Raw genomic sequence first — 19178 nt, 5'->3', positions numbered from 1 at the left:
AAAGACATAAATCAAGTTACCAATCGGTCTATTTTATTTTTTCTTTTTTATTTTGCATGTTTTTTAAGGAAACATAAATTAAAAATGTAATTTGACTATTTGATTTTTATTTATCTTAATTTAATACTACTCTCTTTTTCATCATAATATTAATCTCTTTATATTTATTAGGAGCCAGTTTGAATTGACTTATTTTAAATACTATTAAGTCAAAACAGTTTATAAGCAATTTTGGATTATTTGGGTAAATTTAAAAAGAACTTATAAGCACTTAGTTTTAAGCTAAAATGGTAAAAATAAGCTAAAAGCTAAAAGCTAAAAATCAATTCAAATAAGCTCTAAGTAAGGATAAAAGCGGAACTAACAACCATTCTAGTTTATTTATTTTTAGTAAGGATGACAATAAAGTGAATCGGAGAAAGTACATTTAATATCCCTTTGGTGTCATTGACATAACATATGTCGTTTCTAGTCTATCTCTTTCGGTATATGAAAGAACAGTTACAAGATTGAGAACATTGGAGGAAAATATAAAGTAGTTCATCATAACCGTGAGTATGTTGGGTGCACGTGTTTGTTTACCCTAATTATTGTATACATGGTGCGATTTCATGATGAATATTATTTGCAGATAATATTGTCTACGGATCATAGTCGAAGAGGATTCGAATGAACCCCTGACTTCATGTTGGCTCTGTCCCTTGCCTACAAGTCCACAACTTCCCACTACAATATGCATTTGCATTTCTTTTGGTTGTTATTATTGATATTTAAGAATTTTAAACGCGTTACCATTTAATTAGCTCTTTTATTACTGTTTTAATGCTTATAAATTGCTAGTAGTTCAACAACATCAACTTTAAAACTTCAATGACAAGAACTTTGGTTAGTAACGCTAAAAATAATAATAAAATATCTTAACTGTATTGCAAAGACTTAATTAGAGTAAGAAGAGAGTGATACATAAAGTAACCAATGAACGAAGATGGAGAACTCGTTAAAAGGTTTTCTCTCTATTTCATATTAACTGAATTTCTAGATCATTTTTTATTATTTAAAATAGTTGAATTATTCAATGTTCAAAAGAAATGTTTGAATCTTTTTCCATGTTTACCCTTTGCATTAATGAAGTTTTGTAATTTTCTAGGAGTTAAACTACACTACTTACAAAGTTATACCCCAATAAGAGACTATTTGTATTTATGAATTCACATTTAATCATCTTTATAAGGTTGATTAAACAAAAGGGTAATAGAGAAAAATATGGTTCAAATTTTGTCCTTAAATATTTTTCTTAATATGTGTGCATTAGCTTAGAAATCCAGTTATGGAATACAGGAAATACTGTATAAGAGAGCAACTTTGGGTGTATAGGTAAAAAAAAAAAAACTGAAATTAGAATTTCAACTTTAAGAGGTCATTTAATTGGAAAATAAGTTATCTTTGATTTATAATGACATAATTATAATACAGAGATTAAGTAATAGAATTATTTAGAGTGTATATATATTAGGATATAATATGAAACATGTGTTTTGATTTATATTTCCTTTGTCTCAAATTAGATTGACACTTTCTATTTTAAATGATGATTAAGAAATCATTTAATAGATTGAACAACTTTACTATTTTGCCATTTGTTCATATCAATGCACATGAAACTAAGTTAGAAAAATATACATAGAGTATAAGAATAACTGGTATAGGGAATTGTTCACATTTAAAAATGTCATATTAATTGTAGAGTAAAATGAAAAAAATTTAATTAATTCTATCTTAATTTAGTAAGTAATCAAATAATATGGGACAACAATTTTTCGGAATAACAATGAAGAATAATCCTTAAACAAGACTGCAATTGCAACCTCTACAGTAGAGAGAGAAAGAGAGATATAATATTATTGAGAACATGCTCCTTGCAGTACATCAATCGGCCTTTTATCCAATTCCCAAAGTTAGTTGAGCAGTTAACTAACAGAATTCAGGGAAAGCCTAACTAAACTAACTAATTCCTCTTTTAGCTATTATGTGTATATAACACTTGGTGAAAGATTAGTACTCTTAGTTTAGCTTATGAATGTGTTTAGTTATAGTTATGAAATTTACTGCTGATTTCCATAGTAGAGCAGGTTTTGTTTTGTTTTAGTTGTAAAAAATTTATGGAGTATCATATTTGGTTGCTCTCATTTAATTTGTATTTATTTTTTGAAAAATAAATTTAAATCAAATGAGTGTTGTTGGAAAAAAATTGAAAATGCATGCAATTATCTAGTTCACGTTGCAGAATGAGCTTTGACATATTGATGATTGAAGTTTGTTCTTTACCTCCTATTTCTTTCTCTTGATTCTTCTTAAGTTCATATGTTAACAGATTTCCAATGAGCTGGTTCATCATCATGGTATCTAAGTCACGTGCCTCAGTGATTTCTTCCATCTTGTTTTCCCATGATTCAGGAAGAACACTCGGAAGTTTTCTGATAGCTTTCCCCGTTGGAATCACTTCTCCTAAGGAATATATCTCGTTGATTATAGCAGTGAACTTGATGTGCATGTATTGAATTGTTTCACCATCAATCATCCTGAACAACTCGTACTTCGATTTAGATTATCGATTTTGGACTTCTTAACTTGACAAGTTCCCTCATGAGAAATCTGTAGGATCTTCCATATTGTCTTTGCATCTTGACATAATGAGATCTTATTGTACTCATCTGGACCTATTCCACAGATTAAAATCTTCCTAGCTTTAGCATTGTTTTGAATAACAAGTTTATCTTTCATATTTCACTCTTTTCTGTTCTTTGGCACGCGTGTTGTTCCATCTGCCGCAGTCTTCATAGGAATAGTAGGTCCGTCGAGGATGACACTCCAGAGATCTGGGCTATCTTTGATAAGGTGATCCATCATCCTGTTCTTTCACCATCCATAGTATTTTTCGGTGAATGGTGGGGGGTCTTATGTGTGACGCTCCTTCTTGTGTTGTAGGTGGTGCAACCATTGATTATTTTCAAGAATTGAATCTTCTAGTGAAAAGACCCGTTCTGATACCAATTGAAAAAAATAGACTACCTAACGATTTCAAAAATCAGGTTCTTGCGTAAATAACAGAGTAATAAAAACAAACAAAACGCACTACACAGAGTTATTGTGGAAAACCTCTTTGCTCAAGAAAAGAACAACCACAACCTACACCTCATATGATTTCAACAAACTTCCACTACAAGAAACATGATATTTTGCGGCGACTCTTTGTGGCAACACATACGGTTGCCACAAAAACAAGAACTTTTGGAGCGACTTGGAAAGATTGCCACAAAAGGTTGTGGTATTACGGGCGACCCTTATTGTTGCCACTAATAATAATGTTTTTGTGGTGACTATGTTTTGGCAGCCACAAAAGTGAACTAAAATTTTCTAATAAAACTTAGGTTGAAGAAGTATTAGTGGCGACCTATAAGATGTCATTGCTAAAGGTTATTTGTGGCAACACGATTGTTACTAAAAGCTGATCTTTTGCGGTGACATTTTATGTCGCACCTAATTCTTTTCTTCTGATATTCAGCGTTATTTTGAGATGAAAGTCGCATTTTTGTAAATAGTTGTGGATAATTTATTGTATATTTTGATCCTTTATTAGTAATAAAATCCTTTATTAGTAATGAAATCAATACTTATCGCAATTTTATATTTAAACACGCACAAAAAAAATATAAAAAAATTTTAATTACTATTTTAGAGTACTTGTTTAGCCCGTGTGTCTAACGTTAATCAATAAAACTATATACAAGACAAATACCATAATTAAAAAATAATAATTGACATTAAAATAAATATTATATCTATTCAAATTATAAGAATTTCATACATGAAAATTAAAAAGTTATTTTAAAAAATGTGAACCTTTGTCTTTAATATTTTTGGTTCTTTTATTTATTTTGTTTTTCACGTTTTATTTTTATCACAACATTCCTCAAAAATGTATCTGAGTTACTAGATACCAGAAAATAAAATGTTGCCTTTTAATGCCAAATTTTAGGCCAAATTATGATGGCAAAATTCCTATTTTCTGTAATGTGATTTTATTTTGTTTTATATCTTTTGCGATGCATCTTGTTTAAAATATATATTTTGTACTTCTTAATTTTAAATATTATAAAAATAATTAAATAATAATTTAAGAAAAATAATAAATGACAATTTTGTATATTATAATTTTTTTTAATGAAAGACAAAAAATTTAATCAATATTTCTAAAAAATTTAAAGTTTTTAAAGTAATACTGATTATAGTGTAGAGTTATTTAAGTAAATTTATAAAGTAATTTTTTAATAATAGTTAGTGACTTTTTGATTTTCACTATGTGTTTCATTAAATATCATTTTAATTTCTTAAATAAAAATATAAAGAACCAAAATGGTTAAAAAGAAGCCTCCAATTCCAATTCCACATTTAACACCACACATATCCCCTTTCCCCAATTTTTAGGGCTACTATTTTTGATGTCAAATACGCCGCTTTCACTCATCTTCGATAGTGTAGGGGTTGCAAAATTGCTAAGATGATTTCTGCTATTCCTAAATGCTAAACTCTAGTGAACTTTGTCTGTTAGGAAGCAACAAGATTCGACATGCTTTCTCTCTTGCAACGGATGAAAAGTATCTTTTTGGGGGTTTTCTTTTTCCGCATATCTTTTCGATGAATTTATTTATTCTATTTCATTTATTTGTTCATTTTTGTCGGGTTTTCATTTGTGTTAGAAATAATATTTAAATTTAATTAAATCTTTTAGAGTTGTATGCTAGTTGTTAGAATAGAGTGAGTGACTAGAAATGAAGGATGCTGAAAAGAATGGCAAGATGTTGAGAATATTGTGGCAGAGTCAAAACCTAAGACTTTCAATTAAAGTTTGAAACTTGAAGGGTCTGCTACTGATGACGAATGTTGACACCCAATTGTGACTAATCCTTAACTATTTTTCGGATTGCTATCTTAATAAATAAGTATTTTTCAAAAATTATTTCTTTATTAAATAAATAAATTTATATTTAGTTTTACCCAATAAATCGTATATTTTTACGTTCGTAATTTATAATATCTTTTCTATTTATTAATATTATAACTATTATCTTTACTATTTTTTTTTATATAACGAGCCTCATACGTTCAAATATTTTTACGTGTCTATTTAGCATATATTATATGTGTATTTCCTCTATATAAAAAATATTTATTAATTAAGTTTATTTTATAATTCACTTATTCATATTAATATATACATATTACATATCTACTTTAATACTTCTTGTATACATGTGCATATAAAGTTGTTACTTAATTAAGTTTATTATATATTTAGTTAACTATATTAATCATGCATCTATTTTAGTACGTATTATATATATACTTCAGTGCATATACGTATTATTCCTCGATCCGGACTTATTACCGCTATCAATTCACTACCAGTGCCCCATGTGGCCGAGGTTGTCCCGAAGCGGATCACCCCGATGCCTGTAATGAAAGGACAGACTTTCATCAGCTGCAAACTGGAAGCGGTTTATATATATATATATATATATATATATTTACATAGTATATATATGAGTAGTTACCTTATGTACACAAATGCTACTACTTGATAAGGTTTGTGATTTTACTTATTCAACATATATATTATAGTTATTATTTAGAAAAGTAATATATTTAGCTTTCCTCCATTTTATTTTAAATATAGTCTTCTTTATCAAATTTATTAAAATTCTAGCCAAACAGATTTCAATCCATCTCAATTGTAGCCTATTTGAACCAAATGTGGTTAGTTAAGATTTAATCACATTTATCCATTTCATCTCCATCAAATACCCAGATCCAATCCCAACCACTCATCAAAATCAATCAACGATCCAGATTAAAGGACAATTTCTTTCTTATTTTTATCAAAAAAGACCCCAAAATCCTAAGGGACGATTTTTTCATCTTCTCCAACAAGGGAGATCCGCCGCTCCCTCCCCTTTTCTCTCCGTATTGCCGTCACACATCGGCGAGCAACCACCTTACGTCGTCTCTCCGACGAGATAACAGCAGCCCTCGCTGCTCTCCACTCTCTTCTTCTCTCTAATCTCCTTTTTCTCCCTTTCTCCCTCTCCACCGCCGGCGGCCTCTCTCTCCCATCGCCTCCTCACGCAGCGACTCCGATGAAGAACACCACTGGGTCATCATTGCTCTCCTCCGTCTCTTCACCTCCTTCATCTCCTTGTGGCCGCTCCGCCAGCGAGAACCAAAGAGACACCATCCCCCCAAAATTCCTTCGCACTTACTCTTCTCCTCTCCTCTCCCTACCACCAGAATCAAAGGCAGATGTCGAAGAGAACCACCGGCAGAGCCGATCCCATTATGGTCAAAGAAACTACTGTGAAACATTATGGATGCTGCATTGGTTTGATCTCTATTACATTTCATCGTCTATTGTCTTGAGTTGCATGATTTTTATGATTGTTATAGGTATATGGTGCTGCTCGAATTTATGCTCAACTTCATGGTAAGATTTCACAATCTGTTGGCATACCTTGGTATTCTTCTCCTAGACATTTACTCTTTGCCCATTTTCTCCTCGTTTCTAAATTAGTTGCCTCTTTGTTTACTTGACAGATTCTGAGACTCAATTTGATATCAATTTTGATTCATGTTTCTCAATGCTTGTGCGAAATCATCCCTAAATGCTATTGGTTTTTATTTTTTTTGTTTTAATCCTAATGTTCTGCATTCATGTTCTACTTGTTCAAATTCCTTGTTCACTTTAGATGGGAGAAAGTGTTTCTTTGAGGCAATTATATAAGGTCTATGCATAATGTTATATCTTTTCCATCGTGAGTTTGGTTTACAATGACTTCCTCTATGTGCTAATTGTTGGAGTTTTATCTCATATGATTACTTATAACAACCTAAAATTTTGTTGTTTAGGATAATCTATGATTGATTCTAGGCAACTTTTACTTTTGCATATGGCGGATTAGGAATTGAATATTTCAGATAAGTCTAGCTTTTAATCTGCTAATTTCATTATAATTATTTCACTTCTTTGATTCACGACAACTTTGCATTATGTTATGGTAATTTTGAACAATCTGTTGTCTTTCCCTCTTGAATTTAGATTGTGATTGCTCAAGATTTTTTCTACTACTCGAATTTACCATATTTGGTTCTGTTAAAATTTATTATGGACAGAACTTTTATTTTCTAATATGCAGCAAGATTATGAGTAGCACGTACGTGAGATGGGAGATTCGGTTCAGCTAACGCTTGAACAGTTCACTCAAATTTGGACAGAAAAAGTGGTTGGAGGCAGCCACAGAGGCCGAATATATGAAATGGACTCTAGAAATAATGTACAACGACTCCAATCAGGTTTAGAAGGTATTGGATCATCGCGTCAAGCCGAGGCCATTGACGGGATTCAGATAGCTGCAATGTCTCAGCAAATTGCAGAACTTATACGCGCATTGACAGAATCAGAGAAAAGAAGGCTCGCGGATCAAAAAAATATGAATGAACAAGTTAAGCAAATTAAAGAACAAGTGCTCAACCTAGCCTGTCAGCCTCCGCCCCGTTATTCAAGAGGGTCCACTCCGGATGATTTCGATGATAGTGATGAATATATAGCAAATAGTCCTTAGGGTTCCCTATGTTATTTTATGAACATTTTTGAAATTTTTTGTTAACTTTGAAACACTTTAAATCGTTCTAAATTATGATTTTATTCATTTTAAGGGTTTGATTATGTTTGTTATTATGTATTTTGTGTATTTTGTTTGTTGTTATTTGTGTTAGAATGGGCTGAATTGAATAAAAGTGAATTGAATTTTGATTGCAGGTGGGCAGCAGAAACTGCAGGTTTCTGCTGTAAAAAATGTTGCAGAAAAGCGACGGACAGGATTCTTTAGTCCGTCGCTTTTCTGCAAAATTTTAAGAAGACCAGTATGAACATAGCGATGGACGGAGACTAATAGTCCGTCGCTTTTTATTAAATAATATTTTTTTAAAAAAAAATAAAAAAACGGAGTCCATCATTGTTTTTATATATATTTTTTAATTAAAAAAATTAGGGGCGACGCAGTCCGTTGCTTTTTACGGCCCTGTCCGTCGCTCTTTCAAAAGCGTCAGCGACGGAAGTAACTGCATCGCTTTTCCGTCGAGTTTGACCAAAAAAGCGACGCAGTGTCTTTTTTTTTGACAGTTTTTTAATAGTGTTTAGTTCACATTGTTTTGATATTAGTCTACGCAGTTCTTGTATGTCAGGCCATCCATAGAAGAACTTACCTATCACAGCATATTGTAAATTTTCATTGTGAATCATGTGCTCTACCTCCTCCTGTTCCTAGATAACTCTAGGCTCTCCATGGAAGTACGAAACAGGCTTCAAAGGTATTGATTTTTTGGTAACTTGTGGTGGTCGAAGGGTATCTGCATAGTTTTGTTTTGGTATTCGTTCATCTGTGGCTTCAAGATTAGGGACTGATGGCTGTCCCGGAGACGTAGTGGCCATGGCCACCGGAATTTCAAAATGTTTTGCGGCGGCGGCTTAGGATTTTTGTTCCATTGAACACCTCTATCAACTCGAATTTGAATATTTTTTTGACAATCAACTAAAAAGTATAAAATATGTGTAATATACTCGCCAAATTGACGAATTAACAATGTACATGTGGCATTTTGAGTCAAAATAATAATTTAAAAATTATGAAGAAAAAAAAACTATCTTTACGCCGCTGTCCGCCCACGTCGACCTTCAACCTCCTTTATTCAGAATGTCGCCCACCCACCATTCCCTTCTCCGCCGTCACCCGTTGGTCCTCTTAGTCCAACTATTTTTTTTCCAAATCTGTTTTTTTATAATTAAAAAAAAAATTGAAATAGCAAGCTACATATTCTATTTCAATTTCTTCATTTTTATCCCTTTTCTCGTCTCAAGAAAATTTAACAATTAATGGTGAAATTAAGTTGATTCAGTGAATAAATTACTCATTATTTTGTTTGTAGCTGAACCCCACCTCCATTTTCTTCTTTTTTAATCCTATTTTTATTTTTGGTGCTGAAGAAAATTGAAAGAAATTCACTTCCATGAAAGAAATTTCTCATTTCTAAAAGGTCGTGGAGCCCCGACTAAATCTGAATCACGCACTAGCCTATTCGAAAGTGACACTCCCAATAAGATTTTCACCATAGGTAGGGCTCGGCTCGATGAAGTTATGGCTAAGGAAGAAAAGAAAGAAGAAGAAACAGATAAAAATACCTCTCACGCGCTAAGATATATGTGTATTGCACTTTCCAAGCCATGTTAGCAAAAAATTGTCCAATAGGCACTCATTTTCCATGTCATGCTTCAAAAGCGTTGAGTAATCTCACTGAACAACTAAAATTAAAAGAACTCTGCAGTTTGAAAGTGCAAACAAACCATTCTACAAACTAATAGTATTTAAATACATAATATGCAGAGGATACCTTTTCATTCTTCAAAAATATACTTCTGGTTATTGTTCAAAATTAATGTTAAAAGGCTTACCAATCTTTACTGGTTAGAAAGGAACATTTCACTTCCAACAAAACAGTCTCTAAACTAATGTACAACAGACAATCCCATCTTTCTCCTGAACTTCCTATGGTTTTTTGTAAATTGTTTGCTGCAAAAATCACCTCAACAGCTTTCAGTAAGTTTGACGTCCACAAGGCTGCGCGCAAACTGAGTTAACATGAGATTTTGATCCAAAACGTTATCATTTATTCAACTTTCATCACCTAACAGCTTCTGGTGCAGAGTTGCAGTAAGGCGTATGCAAGCAAACCAACTTTGTAAATGCTAGACAAATACTCGCAAAAAAAATGCCTATTATCAGTCCTGTTATGCTCTTCCGCTTTTGGAGGCTCATTGCCCTCTTGAAAATGCTCCCAAAACATGGAAGTAATCCCCCACATGCAAACATCATAAGGTGATCCAAACCACTGTAGTCAATACCTGCAAGTATTGCTCCGATTGCAGATGAAGGACCCATGAAGCCAATAAGAGCAGCAGCTAAAAGGGACGCATGCCAGCTGTCAGTTGCTCCATAAATGCAGCTAGCAACAGCGGCACCACGCGGGAGTCCATGAAGTGAGACAGGAAGAACCATGTGCCGACCAAGTCCATAAGCTTTCGGTGCAGCGACACCCAAAGCAAGCCCCTCTGATAGTGCATGGAGGGCAACTGCAGCACAGCACAAAATTGACTGAAGAGTGAGAGCACTCACTGGCAATCCTGTTACAGCAGATAAAGCATCTGCTGAAGTCCTCTTGCGACTTCCAATTTTAATAACACTAGCAGTTGAAAAATGGGAAAGTGAGAATCCTGTTGCAAAGAGAGAAAAGAGGGGGATAAACTCCATCTTTGATGATAAGACTAGCTGCAATGGACGCCATACACCAAGGACAAACGCTGTGCCACAGGCTACACCAGTTAGGAGAGCATGCTGAAGACGAAGAGCAAGAGCAAATGCAACAAGAGATACACCGCCAAGCAGTGGACCAAATCCGAACAGTAGAGAAACAAGGAAGGCAGAAGCATCCTCCGAACTGCCATTGCAAAATGATTTGGTTAAGAGGACAGGACACATCACTAATGAAGAATCCATATCAAACTAAAAACATACATAGCATAAAAATATTATAGATTAATTTTCCAAGTTAAGTCTTTCAAACCCCAGATAGATTGTAGGATATTTTCAAATTCTATAATTGAACACATCCCAGACCCCACTTAGTGAAAAAAACCACTGGCTATATTTTCAAAAGAGAAGACAGCTTAGTGGCGGAAAACTCTTATCATCCTAAGACTAACAATATGTCTTTTCTACTTTTCATCACCAATCTGTTTCTACTTCTTCTCCTGTTATTGCAGGGGCGGGGAAGCAGATATATAGAGTTGGTGAAAGATTTACTCACTTGTAGTTGTGGCCAAAATTCTGGAACACAGCACTAAGAGCTTCCATAAATGCTACTGAAAGAGTAGCAGCTGATGCAACATGAGATGGTGAGGCTTCCTACACAAAGAGAACCCATAAATTAAAAGGAAAATGTAATCAATATTTCATTAATGGTTGTGCTGGACTATCGGAGATAGTATTAGAATACGAAACATAAGATTCAGCTTTAGGTTGTGGAATTAATGTAACCACCATCTCGAGAAGTTGTCAGTAAAAAATTACAAAATAGAGTATTTCCTATTCAACTAACATCCATAATATTAGCTAAATAGAAGTTTCATTAACATTTCGATCTACTGATTCCAATCAGTTGATAAAATTCAAGGAGCCAATTTCATCCAAAGTTTCATAGAGCAGTACATTAAGTGCTTCTCTACATATTTGAGTTCAACATACGCCCATTTCTTGCCAACTGAAATCATCATGGATCATTACAGTGCATTTTTTTGTATTTTTCTATATCCTCTTCTTTTTTTTTGACAAGGTAACATTCCTCATTCTCTCCCTCTTTTTCTTTTATTTTCTCCTTTTTACCCCTTTGGAGGGTAGAGGGCACTATATAAGTCGGTTATGAAAGGTCTTTCAAAAATTAAGAGGGCATTAAATAATTACCTTGAATCCATCAGGAAGGACCTCAGCAACAACTATCCAAATCATACACCCAGCAGCAAAGCCAGTAGCAAATGGCAGAAATTTGTGAAATGCATCGGCACACATATATGATGGTACTGCAACAATTGGCTGCATTAAGAAGGAATTCAAGGCTTAGACATCAATATATCACGACTACTGACAAAGGATGGAAAATAATTGAACTATAACTAAAACAGGAAACTAAAAATCATATATCATACCTCACTTGTAGACATCAATATATCACGACTACTGACAAAGGATGGAAAATAATTGAACTATAACTAAAACAGGAAACTAAAAATCATATATCATACCTCACTTGTTCGTGAATATCCAATAATTTATATTAGTACACGCATGAACAGCATAAACTATCATTACAATGATTGGCACAAGCACCTCTTCTAGAAGACGAAGACTACATCAGTGTGGTTGAAAGCAAGTAATTCATTGCTTACTTAGACATCAATATATCATGAGTACTAACAAAGGATGGAAAAATAATTGAATTATAACTAAAACGGGAAACTAAAAATCATATATCATACCTCACTTGTTCGTGAATATGCAATAATTTATATATGTACACGCATGAACAGTATAAACTATCGTTACAATGATTGGCACAAGCACCTCTTATAGAAGACAGACTACATCAGTGTTGTTGAAAGCGAGGTGAGAGTTCATTTCTTTTTGAGTGTGAAGTGAGGTGAAATGAAAAATGGTTGCTTCTCTAATGAAAGCAAGAAGTGTGTGTGGCGAGGAAGTGATGGAAGCGTATGCTTTTGTTTTAAATTTAAAAAGCTGGACTTTTTTAGAAGAAAAAGAAATCGCACAACAGTATCCTTTTATTTCTCACTGCTTGGTGCGACATTCTTCTCCGAACTACGACACGACTAGGGTTCACTTTCTGCTGCTCTTCTTCTTCTTCAAGCTCCAGGTATGGCTTCTCCATCGTTTTTCTTCCTCGTCGTCGCTGGCTAGCTACTGGAGTGGCTGGCAACTTTTTTTCCCATTCTTTCTTTCTTTCTTCCCTGGGTCGCTGGACTCTGTTTTTTCCTCTGCTGAAGGGGCTGGCTTCTCTTATTTTTCTTTTCAACTTTTTCTCCTTTTTTCCTCTTATTTTCTTCTTCAGCAATCAGCAGACTTATGTTTTCTCTTATTTGTTATTTTTAGTTTATTAATTAATTATATTAGCCTTTTTTAACATACAAGTAGGCAGTGGGCAGTTACTTACAAATTTCTGATTTTTTGGGTCTTTTTTTAAAATTGTACTTCACTTCAAAGAAGCGAGCCCTGTGCTAAAAACATGAAGCGGGGCCTTGGTCTCTTTTTTCCATTGCCCTTCTAAAAACACTGGACTACATATCACAAATGAGGTAATTCTTATAGGAATCAGTTACAACAAAATTAGATACATCCCAACTTTCACTTGTCTACTTAGAAATCCCAATTCGTAAAAGATGGTATATATTCAATCACCTGGGGTAAGGAAGTTAATATACTCCATAACATGGCTTTCTGCGGAGAAACTCCTCTTGATGCAAGAACCATGCTCACAGCTAAACCCTCTGGTATGTTGTGCACAGCAATAGCCAGAGTTACCAAGATACCCTGAGAAAGACCTTTGGAGCCAGCAAAGGATACTCCAACACCAGCACCCTCCCCAAATGAGTGAAGTGTCATAATTCCAACAACAAGGATGACTTTTGCTGCATCTGCTCCCTTAATGTCCAGCATACTTACTTCACCATATTGTTCAAGAAACTGAATATGAAAAACAGACAAACATGAGGAAATTGCAAAGTGGGAATGAAGAAACTTGTCAAACTATGCAAGAGTAACAAGAGTTATGCACAAAAGATAAATTTAAACAGAATAATGTTTACTTTAAACCAGAAGAGACTGTGAATCCTGAACTCAGCCAGCAGGTCAAGCCTATACAACTAGCATCCGCTAGTGATGCGCCAAGGCTTTTATAATGTCCTTCAGTAAATAGAATTTAGAAACAATAATACAACACACTACATCTGATATCCACTCAACAGAATGACTGGAACTGAAAAGCAGTAGCTTCTCAACTTAACTCCGTAAGACCCATTACCAGCACATCCAATTTCCCAATATGGAAGTCAACATTTGGTTGTAAATTTAATTTGCGAACTCCACTCCAACTCAAGAGAAAAAAATACATGAATAGCGTACTTCGACGAAGTGAATATTAGCTAAAACATTACATATTCTGCTAAATCTTTATAATTGCAGCTAAAGCATAGTCATTCTTTTCTTTTTTCTTTTTTTATTTAACTTTTTTTTTTATAAAGGTAATGGTCAGGGTAGCTCATGCACACCTCTACTAATCCACAAACAGCCTGCGACATCATACATGCACAGGTAATTTTGTCCATATGGCTCATACTAAGTATATTGTGTTGGAATTCAAGCCAGAAACCTCAACAGTGTTACTCCTAGACCTCAACCACTCAGTCATCCCCTTTAGAACGCATATTAATTTTCTTCATTGATAAACTAAGACTAAAGATTAAACTTACACCTAGTCCGTAAAAGCAACGAAATACTAAGAAAGCTGGAGTATATGGTATGTCGCGCAAATCCTTCAAATCCTAGCCGCGCCCTGGTCAAACTAACACGATTTGGGTATCTGTGTGGGTGTGGTGTGGGATCTGCACTGGATTTAGTCAACCTAAATTGGGTGTTTTGACTACAACTCTAGGAAAGAAATATAGGTTGATTGAGTATTTGGTTTGATTTGGGGTTATGAGATATATATATATATATGATAAATTACAAATAAAATATTAAGTGTTTACAAAGAATTTGATACACATCGTAATATACATTTATTGGTTGTATCTTAGCAGCCCCATGACTATACTACGATTAGGGTAATGATGAATCCAACTTCTAGATCTGCCTCAGTGCAGCGTGCCCACATCCTTATCCAAGCAACATAGAGTATATGTTTTTGAAGGGCAGTGATTGAGAATAAAAAATTAAAAAGGAAGGAAAGTATTGGACATTTAGATTTTTCTAATAGAGTTGCACATTACAAATTTCCTGTATCAACAGATAAAGGTTTGATCTGAAACCTCTAAATTCCAATATAGCCATGAGAGTTATTTCCTTTCGAGATAGCAACTGCCAAGAAAACATTATACATGTATTGAATAGTTCCACAAGATAGAACTTTTGTGACAAAACTAAACCTACTAAATGGAATCATGGACAGCAGTGGTCTGGAGAGTGGAACAGTAAAGTTTTATCAGATATGTCAGGAAAGTCCCCAATCAAAGGAACGACGGAGACAAGTGAAAAATCAAAAATAATATTCGTGCATGCGTTTCTTAGAATGAAAAAGGACTAAAATCAAAATAAAGGTGGACGTTCATGGATTTCCTTCAAGAACAGAAACTGTTTCAAGACCCTAACTTGCAGGAAAGTTGAAGCTAGGATATCCAGAAGAAGTTAGAAAGTAGGATACCGCAACTTCCTATTGATCAAACAAAATAATTTAGAGAGATGTAATTTTGTTTCGATCATAAGTACTCTAAATCTGAAAATAGTGGGAAAGCTAATAAACGTTGTGGCCCCACAGAATTTGAAAAATAACAGGTCAAAGATACTGAAAGACCAGTAGCCCATGCCATGTATTAAGCTTTACCTACTCATGGACCGTTTTCCACTTTTATCTAGATTAATAGTCACAAAAAAATACATAATATTAGAGATGATAATAAAATTATTTAATCTTAATCAATGAAACCATTTAACGTTATTCAACAGCAGAAATGATATAAAGCTAATTGAAGGATGAAAACTGGACAACACGAAAGCGGGAAACAGGACTTTCACCTTCTTGCAAAGCAATATGAAGATTCCACCAGCCAAAATACCAAACACAACCCATCCACCACTTCCATGATCCTGTCCTTCCTTTATAAGATCAAAGCTCGCCGCCAACATCACTCCAGCAGCCATTCCATTGCATACTCCCGACCATTGAGGATCCAGCTCCACAAAGAAAAATGGTACTGCACCCAAACCACTAGCCGCAGCCATTGCCAAAGTGAACAATGCAACTGTTGAAACAGACACTCTGGTGTTATCACCTGTCCATTCACCTTTTCCATCCATACTGACAGAATCAATACCATATTCTTTACCAGAACCATCAATTATATTGGTTCGGGCATTCCTTAGAGGAGCGGTTATTACCCTTTGTACACTCACTTCTTCAGATACAGCTGTGACAATAACAATCAAAGCTGATACAAACAGAAGGAATAAAAGAACTTGCCCGAATCTCAACCCCATATTCGTCATGAATAGATCAGCAAATCGTTATAACCCAGAAATTCCTCAAAGCCAGTATAATTATCAAGAGAGTCATTGGAAATACATCATCTCAGAGGCTGCAGATTTCACCACACTAACTCCCTTTAGAGCAAATAACTTTGTGGTGAACTTCTCCAACTATCTAGATGGGTAGAGTTTCTTAAATAAAATATCTAAAAGAATTGGATTCAAAATCCATGGCATCCTGAACCACCGATCAATTTAAAAAATTACTGCTCCTGGTACTGTTGTCAAGGGTGTATCTGGTCCGTTCTGCACTAGAATGAACCACAACACAGTTAGATCTCAATCAATTCAACAGTACTGTAGACAACTGCAAAGAGACAAATACAGCAAGCATAAGAAGACCAACAACAAACAGAACAAAGTAGTAACTTGTTGCACCTAACCGCCCACAGTCAATGGTTTATCTTTATTCAACTTCTTAGTCCATCTTGATAATTTAGGTATACGCACCAAATAATTTATACACAATAAGCTTGTTTAGAGAGTTCACCCGTTAACATTAAAATGGAAAATGGTCTGCAATGGAGACTGAAGTACAAGTGGAAGACAACAAGGAACACGAAAGAAGAGTCTAACAACTCAAACAAGAAATCATAACTCCCGAATACACCAAATTCGGAGAAACAGGCTTTCCTTAGTAGTCAAAAGTTGTACTGCAAGTGAGACTTGGCCCATGATTAAATGATATCCCAAACAGCAGTTACAGCACTAGTAAACCCTGAATATAATGATCAAACAGATTACACTCAGCCTCCTCTTGGAGCTAACAAAATTTGAGCTTTCTTGGCAACATACCGCATCATCAGGCTTTGTTCTTACTACCAACCAAAGAAGCTAACTCTTTTTATCCGTCTATCATCAGAATCGGTGTTAATTACGAAATATTTCCATCAAAAATCAGTTGATAATCTGTTATACTAATACATTGCAGCTTCAAAACCCCAGACACAAGAAGCTCAACAATACTTATACTACAACATTAATCAGCAAAAAATAAGGCACGAAAATTCATATGAATATAAAGTTTGAACTAATAGTCAAAAAGATAAGGACCAAAATAGCAAAAGGCATCAACAAGATTTCATAAACAAACCACCATTCCCACCTAACAAACCCCAACATGCCAAAACCCACATAGATTACCTCCAAATCATATATCCAATCATGGGTATTCATTAGAAACCAAAAAAAGAACAATCTTGATAGAAAACCAATCAAAGATAGAGAAACCATTGACCTTCAAAAACCCACATGGAATAGAGCAAGGAATGTCAATATTTTTACCTATTTCGTCGTGTCTCAGGAATCTGAAGGATCACGACGAAAACAGAGTTGGATTGCAATCAAGAAATTGTAGAGAATTTAGGGTTTGTGACAAGAATTATTGAACTGACTTCAAAGACAGGGAAACGTACACAAAAGGGGAGAAAAAACCGATCTTTTCCATATGGTAAGTAATCTTTTGTGTACAAGTATTTGTTTTTGTTGGCTAATAGATGGAGGATCTCATCAGTTGACTCACTATAGAATATGGCTACTCTCTTTTCTCTGTGTATTTTGACAAAATACAATGTTCTGTCCATGGTTTTCATTTCCCTTTTCTATTTTTTCTTGTAGAAACAAAAAAACAAGGAGTATCATTTTCGAAGTCATACACAAACGCGTCGCTTGACTTGGTCTCATTTTATATTTAAATAAACACACATATCTTATGTGACGTCTTAGTGACAATTCGTATTTTACATGATGTCCTAATTATATTATGTCATGTAAAACATGTGTATCTATTTATTCAATTTTATACAAATTTAAGTGTTTATTTGTGCACCTCCAAAATTAAAGGGTATAAATGTCAGCAAAGACCAAATTAAAAGGTCAATTTATATATTACGTCATTGGAAAATTATATTATTGATAATCAATAACCGTATCTTCTAACTTGGCCTTAGCTTACATATACTCCGGGTGTGCAACAAGTAACCACTTAAATTATGTGCTCTGTGTGACATAATACATATAAAACATCATATAGGACGTGAATTGCCACGTAAAACATCACGTAGGACATGTGTGTTTACTTGTTCAACTTTAAACAAGTTTAAGTATCTATTTGTTCACACTTAAAGTTGAAGGACATAGATGTTAATTAAGTTTAAATGACACATTTATGTACTATGTCCATATTATTTTCAAAGTTTCCCTTCAATTTAATATACATAATTTGTCAATATATTTGACGAAAACTTAAAATACTCACCTTTAATAAATTTTAAAATACCATAATTTATATTCAAAAATAAAAATTACTTTAACATTTATTTCTTTCACTTCAAAAAAATAAAAAATAGGGGGAGAGGGATGTTAACTTTCCTTATAAGATACTCCATACCATATAATAATTAATAACCTTCAAATTACATTTGGCTCAATTATCTCTTACAATTTGTTTCCTAATGACAATTCTTCAGTTTACCCCCCCCCCCCCCACCAAAAAAAAAAAAAACCAACAAATTTATTAAATATTTGTGATTAACAAGTTATGAAAATTCACTTAACTAATGAACTCAAATTTCTCCACTTTAACGACTTCAAACATTTGATTGGTCTTTGTACGTCATTTTGGCCTAAATAAAGTTGAGTTGTCAGTTATTCCTTGTTACTAAAAACAATTAATGATATTAAACAAAACATAATTTCTTAATATTATTCTTATGCTTCTTTTCAAACTATTCTTAAATTTAGAGATATAAAAAAAATTACAGAGGAGGTTAATTTCAGAAAAATAATTAATACCCCTCGGTCTATATTTATTTATTTATGTTTGATTTGACACACTTAAAAATAATAAATAAAATAATAATTTTATTATATTTTTATGGTATGTTTATTCGAGTCGAGTTCTATCAAAAACAGGTTCTCTATTCTATAAAGCTAAAGATAAGGCTTACGTAGATCCTACATTCTCCAAATCTCACTCGGGAAATTATATTAAATATATTATTATTGTTATTATTGTTGTTTATCCCTATTTTATAAATAATCTAAATGTTGAGAAATGATCCGTACTTAATAATAAAAGTAATAAATGGGTTTAATTTATCATTTGGGATGACCAAGTCAGCAAAGATTAAAATATTTTTTGAAACA

At 33.7% G+C, this 19178-nt stretch overlaps 1 protein-coding gene across 3 annotated transcripts; it reads right to left on the bottom strand.

Annotated features, from left to right (window-relative positions):
• Window positions 1–9486: 9486 nt before the first annotated feature.
• LOC129886982 (putative zinc transporter At3g08650) lies at window positions 9487–17641 on the bottom strand. Of its 3 annotated transcripts, none has more exons than XM_055961905.1 (6): window positions 17269–17641; window positions 15522–16277; window positions 13131–13415; window positions 11625–11753; window positions 10972–11069; window positions 9487–10602 (listed from the first exon to the last, which is right to left on the bottom strand). In XM_055961905.1, exons 2-6 carry the CDS (start codon window positions 15990–15992, stop codon window positions 9789–9791), a joined length of 1797 nt encoding a protein of 598 aa, XP_055817880.1. In that variant the 5' UTR covers window positions 15993–16277; window positions 17269–17641; the 3' UTR covers window positions 9487–9788. The 3 variants fall into 3 exon arrangements, with proteins under 3 accessions (XP_055817880.1, XP_055817879.1, XP_055817878.1); XM_055961904.1 differs by having other exon boundaries at window positions 15522–16282; window positions 17316–17641; XM_055961903.1 differs by having other exon boundaries at window positions 17316–17641.
• Window positions 17642–19178: the final 1537 nt, after the last annotated feature.

This window comes from Solanum dulcamara, chromosome 4, assembly GCF_947179165.1.
Source record: "Solanum dulcamara chromosome 4, daSolDulc1.2, whole genome shotgun sequence".
Lineage (NCBI taxonomy): Eukaryota > Viridiplantae > Streptophyta > Magnoliopsida > Solanales > Solanaceae > Solanum > Solanum dulcamara.
Note: the sequence above shows the minus strand (reverse complement) of the source record. Positions and strands in the feature narration are given on the sequence as shown.